Below are 9,703 nucleotides of genomic sequence, written 5' to 3' on the forward strand. Positions count from 1 at the left end.
CAGTATGTATTTCATAGTAAGTAGGAGCTGAAAGAGACGCATAAGTAATAAAATAGAAATTTTATTTCACAATGCAGAAATTAAATAATTTACAGCAAAAGTAAAGTTCATTTACAGTAATAATAATGTACATAGAAATAAAGGCTTGCTCTTGAATCTGAAAAGGAATTTCAGGATTAGTAGGTACTCGTTCTCGAGGAACGCAAGTCTTTAAATAACACATCATGCTCAAGGCATGCGGCACTTGTGTGACACTATGACATTTCACCTGGGATAAGAACAGTTATAAAAGCACTAAGTGTTTTTAGACATCACTATGAATCGCTCGAGGGTCAACATAGGCACCCGAAGAGTTAGAGTCCCAAGTAACTCACTGTTCTACGCAGAGTTAGGTGCAGGTTTCATAACACTACCTGCGGCTACCACAAAATGTTTGACTTCGTGCACTTGTTTCGCATAATGTTTAAAGAAAACTCGCGAGGACTTCCAGCCCGTAAAGTTTTTAAGGCTTTCAAAGTCCATGCTCTGAAAGAAGTTCAGAGAAGATGCCACTTTTCTAGGATCATGACCAGCGGGTGTACTGTTCGGATCCGCTCTGCGAATGAAGTAGGTGATTTTCGCTCTTAATTGTTTCAGTGACAGATCGCTGCCCGATGTTTCTCCTTTGAAGAGTTGGCCTCCACCAAAGTTCGAAGTTCTGCGAAGATAGACCTTGAGACTCTCTACTGGACATAGAGAGACATCCTCCTTCAGGGGGCATATTCTCCAAGGGCCCCATCTTTTGGTGGGTAATTCGTTTTTAGCGAGAAACGTCGGATCAGGGGAGAGGGTCACTTCTCCTGAATCAGTAAACAGGATGTGTCCCTCTTCTCTTGATAATGCCACTATTTCGCTGACTCGAGCTCCCGAAGCGAGAGCAAATAAAAATATAACTTTCTGAGTCAGATCCTTGAGGGGGCATGAATCATTGTCCAAGTTGGAGGCAAAATGGAGTACCTTGTCTAGTGACCAGGAGATCGGTTTCGGAGGGGGTGCTGGACGTAGGCGAGCACATGCTTTTGGTAATTTGTTAAAGATGTCGTTGGACAGATCAATTTGGAAAGCATATAGAATTGGTCTAGCCAAGGCCGATTTGCAGGTTGAAATCGTATTGGCTGCTAATCCTTGTCCATGAAGGTGAATGAAGAAGGACATACAGAAATCAATTGTGATTTCTTTAGGATTTTTTGCCTTGACAAAGGAGACCCATTTCCTCCAGGATGATTCATATTGCCGTCTCGTGGATTCGGTCTTGTATTCCTCGAGGAAGTCTAGACTTTTCTTCGAGATCCCAAACCTCTTCTTTGCGGCAAGGGAGAGAAAATCATGAGATGAAGGTCCTTGATTTTCGATGATGAAGCGAAGACAGTCGACTTCTGTACTTGTTGAGAGAGAACTGGGCCCGGGAGAGGGATCAGCTTGGGCTGCAGCTCCAGGACCAGGGGGTACCAGTTGCTCCGGGGCCACTTGGGAGCCACTAGGGCCGCTGTCCCTTTGAAGGTTCTCAGTTTGGAGAGGACTTTCAACAGAAGGTTGGTGGGAGGGAACAGGTAGATCTTGGACCACCTGTTCCAGTCCAGTGACATGGCGTCCACCGCTTCTGCTTTGGGGTCCTCGTACGGGGCTACGTACAGAGGAAGTTGATTGTTGTCGCTCGTTGCAAAGAGATCTATCTGAAGTTCTGGGACTTGGTGAGAGATGAAGGAGAACGATCTTGCGTCTAGAGACCATTCCGACTCTATCGGGTTTGTCCGAGATAGAGCATCCGCTGTCACATTGCGGAATCCTTGTAGGTGAACTGCAGACAGGTGCCACTTCTTCTTCTCCGCCAGACGGAAGATTGGGAGAAGCACCTGATTTATCTGGGGCGATCTTGAGCCTTGGCGATTGAGACAACGAACTACCACCGAGTTGTCTAGGGTTAGACGGATGTGGATCGAGGGCGGCGGGGATAACTTCTTCAGAGTTAGAAGGACCGCCATGGCCTCCAAGATGTTTATGTGGAACGTCTTGAATAGTGGAGACCAGGTACCTTGAGCCTGTTTCTGGTGGGAGTGACCTCCCCAACCTTCCAGTGAGGCATCCGTGTGGATGTTGAGTGATGGAGGAGGGTGTTGGAGAGGAATGGACCTTTTCAGGGCCTTTTCTTCCGACCACGGCTTTAGGAGGCGTCGTAGTCTGTTTGGAAGCCGTCTCTTGAGGTCTCTTCGAGCGATGGATGCCGAGCGTCTCCAGACTCCCGCGGCATCCTTTAGCTGTGCACGAAGCACTGGGTTTGTCACTGAGGCGAATTGTAGAGAGCCTAGAACTCGTTCCTGCTGTCGTCTTGAAATGCGTTTGGATTTCAGTAGTCGCTTGACAGACCCTGCTATTTCCTTCCTTTTCTTCTGGGGGATGGAAAGGCGGTGTGACTGAAGATTCCAGTGGATTCCCAACCACTGAAACTTCTGAGCTGGAGAGAGGCGAGATTTTTTCTCGTTGATCTTGAATCCCAGGTGTTCTAAGTACTGGGTAACTTCGTTGCAAGACTTTGCACACTCTTCGGGCGATGGAGCCCAGACTAGCCAGTCGTCGAGGTAGGCCATCACCTGGACGTTTCTTAGGCGGAGCTGTTGTACTATGGCATCCGCCAGTTTTGTGAAGATCCGAGGGGCCACATTGAGGCCGAATGGCATGGCCCGGAAGGCGTAGCTTTTCCTTTGGAGTCGAAATCCTAGGTAGGAGGAAGCGTGATGGTTCATTGGAATGTGCCAGTAGGCATCCGCCAGGTCTATAGAGACCGTGTAGGAACCTTGAGGCAGAAGGGTCCTTATTTGTTGAAGCGTCAGCATCTTGAATTTGTTGTTCTCTATGAACTTGTTGAGGGGGGATAAGTCCAGAATGACTCTGAGTTTGTCTGAGTCCTTCTTGGGAACACAAAACAGTCTCCCTTGGAACCTGGTGGACTTTACCTTCCTTATCACCTTCTTGTTCAAGAGGTCTAGAACATATTCTTCCAGAAGGGGGGTTGATTGCTGGAAGAACTGCTGGAAGATTGGGGGTGGTTGCGTCCAACTCCAGCCTAGACCGTTCTTGATGATGCTGTGTGCCCAGGGATCGAAGGTCCAACGATCCTGGAATTGGCGGAGTCTTCCTCCCACCGGAAGCACTTCATTGCTTCTGGTGTCCCGAGGACTTGTTGCCTCGGCCGCTAGCTCCCTTTCCTCCTCTACCTCTGGAGGGACGGCGAGATGCGTCTCTGCTTGCACCCCTGAACGAGCCTCTACCTTTGGCATGAAAGGTAGTGGATGGTTGCTCAAAGGCAGGGGTGAAGACCGGTGACTGTGACAACACCGGTTGGGGGACCAATTGAAAGGTCTGTTGTGGTTGGGCAACCACTTGGGAGGTAGCGGGTCCCGGAAACTGACGTCGTTGCTGACGTTGCTGGGGTTTTGGCTTCTGAGGTTTCCTCTTAGGCTGAGGTCCATCGTCCTGAGAGGGTTTCCTTTTCCTGGACATGCCCCACTTGTGGAGAAGGTTCCTATTCTCCGTGGCGGCTCTGTCAGTTATTTCCTTGACAAGGTCAGAAGGAAACAGGTGCTTTCCCCAGATGTTGGAGGAAATCAGCCTCCGGGGTTCGTGTTTCACGGTGGCACCGGCAAACACGAATTCACGACAGGCTCTTCGAGCCTTTATGAAGTGGTACAAGTCCTTCATTACTGTCAGTAAGTGGGATTTGGAGAGTACCATGTAGTGATCTGGTACTCTAGTGTCACAGGCCATAACTTCCAGTTGGACTTGATGAGAAAGAGATGCCGCAAGCCTCTCCTTCATGTCTTGTTCCCGGCGAAGGAGGTGATCGTTGAGCTTAGGGAGGTCTTCATTAAACTGACGTCCGGCGACGTCAGGATCGAGCCTTCCCACGACGAAAGTATGCTGAACATCTTTCCAGTGTCGAGCGTCAGGGGGGGTCACGATGGAGAAGGGTCTGCACTCCTCCAGTGCAGGGCAGGGTTTCCCTTCTTCCGCCGCTTTAAGGCATGCAGCTAAGGCCTTTTCCAAGAATGGAAGAACCGCAGTGTCAGGTGCAACGTACGTAGGGTGCTTCTTGCTCAAAGCCGGAAGCTTAGAGCAGGTAAAGCCTCTACTCTTAAATGCGGAGGCTAGCATAGCCTGGGCCTTTGTGAGATCGAACACTATCTCTTCTTTAGGTTCGGTCTCTTCCTTCGAGGCAGGTTCGGAACGAAGCCGGACGTAACAGTCCGGGTAGGCCTCAAAGCTTGGGAAGAACTCCACATCTTCCAAAGGGACCGTGCCGATCTTATCACTGACAAAGATCCTGCCGGTCGCAATAACCATATGCTCTGCATACCTCCACGGGTTGGCATGAGAGCAAGCGGGGAGATCCTTGACCGAAATCTTCTTCGGCTCTCTGGATCCAATCATCGACCTGATGGACTCCTGGTTCTCCTTCAGCCTGTCGTCCATGACGGCTCTAATCAGCCGGATCAGTTCTTGAGTAGAAGAAGAAGGATCCGGAGTCGAGGAGGTAGACGGAATGGATATTTCCGTCGGTGTAGGAGTAGGAGGGGGGATGGACGAGGGAGCAGCTCCTAGCTCCGACTCGGTGTACTCCACCTTGTCTTCGTCCTCTTCGGCTCCTTGAGCCATAAGCGTCTTCTCCGTGTCTTCCGAGACGTCTGAAATCTGTTCATCATCCTCGGAATCTAAACGACACTCGTGCATGGACTGAGCCATGACCACATCAGGTTCCACCGTAATTTGGACAGTGGGGATCACATCTTTTGGTACCACTGAGTCAGGGGAGGCCTTAGGGAACAATAGGGACCTCAGTTCTTCGGTGGCCAGGTACGGTCCAGTAGCATTTTTCTGAAAGCCACGCACCCACTTGCGCAGCTTTTCACGAGAAATGTCTCTAACCTCCGCTGAAGGAGGGTTATGGAAGGCCTCAACTAGGTGGGCCTGGCAGACCGTACAATCCAGTGGATTCCAAAACTTCAAATCCCCTTTCTTGTCTGCACAAGGGGCGTGAGTCCTGCAAGCCGTATGCCCGTAAAACTGCGGGCGTTTCACAGCGCAGAAGGCGAAGTCACACTTCATCTGCTCCTCCTGTGGAAGAAAGAGAAAATGAGTATGGGGGAGTCATAAGAATGGCTCTTAAACTAAGTTAATATTAATCATTAATTTTAACTTAAAGAAGGTGTGATGCATAGAGAATGAAAACAGTAAAGGAGAACATGCTCCATGCATCTCGCCCGGCTGGTTACCATAAGCTTGGTCCCTGGATAATCCAAATGACCGAGGTCACTGGATATAGTTTCCTAGAATTCCAAGTATTTTGGAATTCCATGGAAAACCAAGGACAAGATTGGGATCGAATTCATTCGGTTCCCAGTTAAGAGCCAGAAGGCCTCATTTAAAGGTAACTGCTTCTGGCAACCAGCCGTGCTAAGATGCACATAGCATGCTGGAATTAGAAGAATGCAAAGAGACAGCATGATCACTAATAGAGCAGTACTAGGTACTGATCTTAATAGCAGAAGCAGCTTATCTGTTTGCGATATAGGGCTATCATAGTCTTATGATAGCTACAGTAAGGGGGTGCAAGTATTCTTGACGCCTCCGGGGCATCCGGCAAGCCGCCGGCATGCCGGAGCTCGCTCCAGCATAGATTCTGGCATTAGGACAGACAATTTTCAAAAGTCAGTTAAATACCAGGATGGCGGCCGCCGGCACAACGGAGGCACGCCGGCAGGGAGCGGCGGCTCCGGCAGTCGGAGGATGCCAGGTTGGTGACTGGGATAAGGATGGTAAAGGCAGTATCGGGTTGCCGGCAGTATATGCCGGCACTCCGGTGATCGACCGGCAAGCGGACGATTAGATAGGAGTAGGAGAGCCGCCGGTAGTAGCCGGCAGTCCCTCGGTACACGGGGGGCTGGCGGCAAGGGTAGGGAAGTCACCAAGTAGGAGGCAGGTATTGCCGACAGTAGAGGCGGCAAGAGACCGGCACCCGGATAGATAGAGAGACAGGGGGAGGGGGGGAAAGGATGCAGGAAGTACCGTCAGGGTTCCAGACATCCCTCCCCCTCCCTGAGGGGGTGTACCCATGATAGAGGCAGGCTCTAACATCCATGAGCAGGGGTCACTAGGGACCGGGAGCTAGGTAGCCCAAGGGAGGGCTAGGGAACACCCAAGAGGGGGGGGGGAGACTCCCATATGCAGAACTACACTAGTAACTAACCTTATAGGACACTATGAAGGTATATGTACCAGAGTGGACTGCACAAGGAAGCTCGGGTAGCCCTACTCTTCCACCCTAAGGAGGAGTTGTAGGACAGGGGACAGATGAGTATAAACTAACCTAAGCATAGGCTAGGCTATACAAGAGATAGGTGGGGAGGGAGAAGAGAGAAGTCTTCCCAGGAAGGGTTTCTGTACCAGAGCGGCCACTAAGGGAAGGGAGGACACTCCCTAACCTAAGATCAGGCTGATCGGCTAAAACGGTGCAAGAGTACAGTTTCAGCATGGAACAGAGAAACCTTCCTAACCCGACCTAGAACAGGGCTAAAAGTCCTGAACTAGGCAAGGAAGAAGACATATCGCTATCGCAGGAAAGTCATAGACTATCCTAGCCATAGAGGTAGGCTAGCCTAACCTCACTCTCAGACGCAGCCCTAAAGGGGGTTCATTCCTTTAGGGAGGACAGAGAGGCGATATATACTCTATTAGACAATTAATCCCTTTACTCAGAAAAGGGATCAAGGCTAAATAGAGGGAATGCCAAGGCAGGGGATGAAGGAAGCATATAGGGGTCCTAATATTAGGTTAGGCTAGAAAGAATCACTGACTAGCCTATCCCCTATATGGTCCCTGAAGGCGTAAACATTTGCATCACTGTCAAAAGTATTGTAAAATAATAATGCCACTATCTTCATAACTTAGTCTAGGATCACTAATAAATCATGCATGAACACTTGTATGTAGGCTCCTGGCCTGGGGGCTATAGTAGCCGACTGGTATGAGGTCAATCGATGACCGATAAAAAGCGTCTAAACACGATATAAAAGTTCCTAGCTATGAAGACTAAATAAACTAATGTATTCGATTAGTATATAATGCCGGAAACGTTGTTGTGGCTAACTAAATAAGACATGCATAACAACAACGACGCCATAAAATGGCGGGTCCGGTAGAGGCACAGCTCTGCCACAAAACATCAATTATTTCGAAAAGTAATATTTACTTTACGGCCAGAGCTTAATTAAACAATACTGGAACCTTGTACTCAACTTTCCAGAAGAAGGCGAGGCTGAAGGTAACGACATAGCGAAGATGCAAAGCGATAAAGATAACACAGGGAAAATCCGTCTAAGTAGGGCAGCTACTAAACAAAGGATGAAGACGGGCGTGACGTCATCAGAGCAATGGCGTCCATTTGTTTACGTCTCGAGTATCAGTAGTAGCCACGAGTGAGATTAGCTGTGGAACGGCTCCCAGCTATTCTCAGTCCTTACACACCGAAGCATTAACTCTGTTCGGGGTGAAGATAGCTATGTGGCGCGTTCAGACATGCGCGTCCCCTGTTGTATTACGATGTCTTAAAGGGAAACCTTTGAGATACTCGCTCCAGAAGTTAGAATTCTGTGATAACCTGTGGTTAAATTCTCTGGGAATATCTTAGTAGTCTTATACCCAAGGAAGCTACCAAAAAGGAACCTTCCATCAGGACGCCATGGCTTGAGCCCAAAAAAACCCTGCACAGCAAAAGCTCAAAACCAAAATAAAGTACTTCACCAAAGATGATGGGAAAAACTCCAGGTTTCAACAGCGAGTAAAGTACGTCTTGTCGACATGTCGACAGAGAAGAAATTGAGTCTTTGTTTACATTGAGTATGGTATCTGGCCGACAGTTGGCGCTGATGGGCACACCCGCAACCTGTATAGCGATCGCTGGCGAGTTTTTTACAGTTTTTTGTCTGTCGAGCAACAGAGTTGCAGCTATATATATTCACCGGCTAAGTTAAATATTTAAAATATTAAAATAGCAAGCATTTGTCCATTTCTTATAACGAATTCCAGTTATAATAGGAAATAAAAACAAATTCATATTAAACCTTTCAAATTTGTGGAAACCACCTTCAAATAACTATTAGTGTGTTTGACTCATATCAAAATATTAATGGCAAAATCACCAATAAAAAACCACGAAGGACTAGTCTTTTATATTGATCTCGAGGAGGTTCCTATATCTCTGAATATACTCTTTCTTATAAAATTGAAGATCAGAGGGTTACTTTGTAGAACAGCGGGCACACTCGCTAACTAGTCTCATTTGAGGTAGTTGGGGGGTCTAGGGGGGTAAGTACCTCAAGAGTATGACACACCAACATGAGTAAGGTTAGGTGAGGGTACCTTAATAACTTATTTCTTTGACTTTGTGTGATTAATGGGAGCCTTTGTATATCAGCGGCCAGTTTCTAAAGTGAGCATATAATATGGACACCAACTAAACTAAACTCGCCCCCCAACCTAACCTACAAGCCATGTCCTTACCTACTTACCTAATGGGTGGGGGGGCAACGCCCCCTGCGGCCCCCATAAACTGCTACAGTATATTCTTTGTCAGCCGTCATCATACGTACAGGTGGCCGCTATTATACATACACCCCAAGATTGTTATTCAGTAAAGAGTTTGAGAGCAATTATCGTTTAAAAAAAACCGTAGTATATACAAACAATAGTAGTAAAAAATAAAGTGACCAGTGAGAACATTATATGGTTTACATATTTAGCGAATTTAAAGTATTATATAACTTATCATACTATTACTAGAAATTAACCATCCTACGACATATCTAAAAGGAAAAACAAACTCAAGACACCTGTTGATGTTAAGAGTTGCACATAATCGCAACCAACCTGACATTTCAGCCCATGGTATATACAAAATGTTGCAAGAGAAATTTGCACAAATATCAATCGATGGCATCACCGGTATGTTAAAATTTATATTTGTGGCCTTACCGGTTTTCCTGGACCTGTGTGCCTTACAAATAAAGGTACTCCGCTACTGACACATAACCCTATAAGGGTACACGACGCCATATTGTTTACTTCTGAAATTGACAGCTTTTTGTTTTTTCGCAAGTTGAAAACTTCTTCTTACTTTTCCTTACGGAAACACAACGCCCTCTCAAGGATCAACTGGTGAAAACACAAATATGGTCCATACATAAATATCAGTTTGTAAGTACCTACAGTATATGTGCACAAACTTAAGCAGATATTTTGAAAGTTCGAAGATAGGAATGTTTGGTGGGAAAAAAATGTAGAGCGATTTGAAAGCTTACAGCAGAGATTGCAATTTTTGAAAATGTAAAGACTTAATTTCCAAGATTACAATCAATTATAATACTACATCAAAATCAACCTCGTATACTATACCTTAAAAGCTTTTGAAATATAGTCATTTAAAGGTTCGCCATCCCCAATATTGAAAATGAGAGTGGGGCCTCCAAAACAAGGCCAGAAACTAAAAGTATATAAATATACTTTTAAAATTGCCACCAACTCACCAGGATAAGGGGGAGGGACCTCAACTAACCCGGTCCATGGGCCCCCAAATCTCTAGTTAGTTACGCCCCTAAATTTGTTATATCATCAC

At 47.0% G+C, this 9,703-nt stretch overlaps 1 protein-coding gene across 1 annotated transcript in view; it reads right to left on the reverse strand.

Moving 5' to 3' along the window:
* The window catches only part of LOC137626057 (protein fuzzy homolog), an 86,355-nt gene extending 77,175 nt beyond the window's left edge, over positions 1 to 9,180 (reverse strand). The window contains exon 1 of the mRNA XM_068357140.1: positions 9,064 to 9,180. Within this exon, the coding sequence (XP_068213241.1) occupies positions 9,064 to 9,144 (81 nt within the window). The 5' untranslated portion in view covers positions 9,145 to 9,180. The remainder of the gene's footprint in view (positions 1 to 9,063) is intronic.
* Between the last annotated feature and the right edge of the window lie 523 nt (positions 9,181 to 9,703).

Source organism: Palaemon carinicauda, chromosome 33 (genome assembly GCF_036898095.1).
Source record: "Palaemon carinicauda isolate YSFRI2023 chromosome 33, ASM3689809v2, whole genome shotgun sequence".
Lineage (NCBI taxonomy): Eukaryota > Metazoa > Arthropoda > Malacostraca > Decapoda > Palaemonidae > Palaemon > Palaemon carinicauda.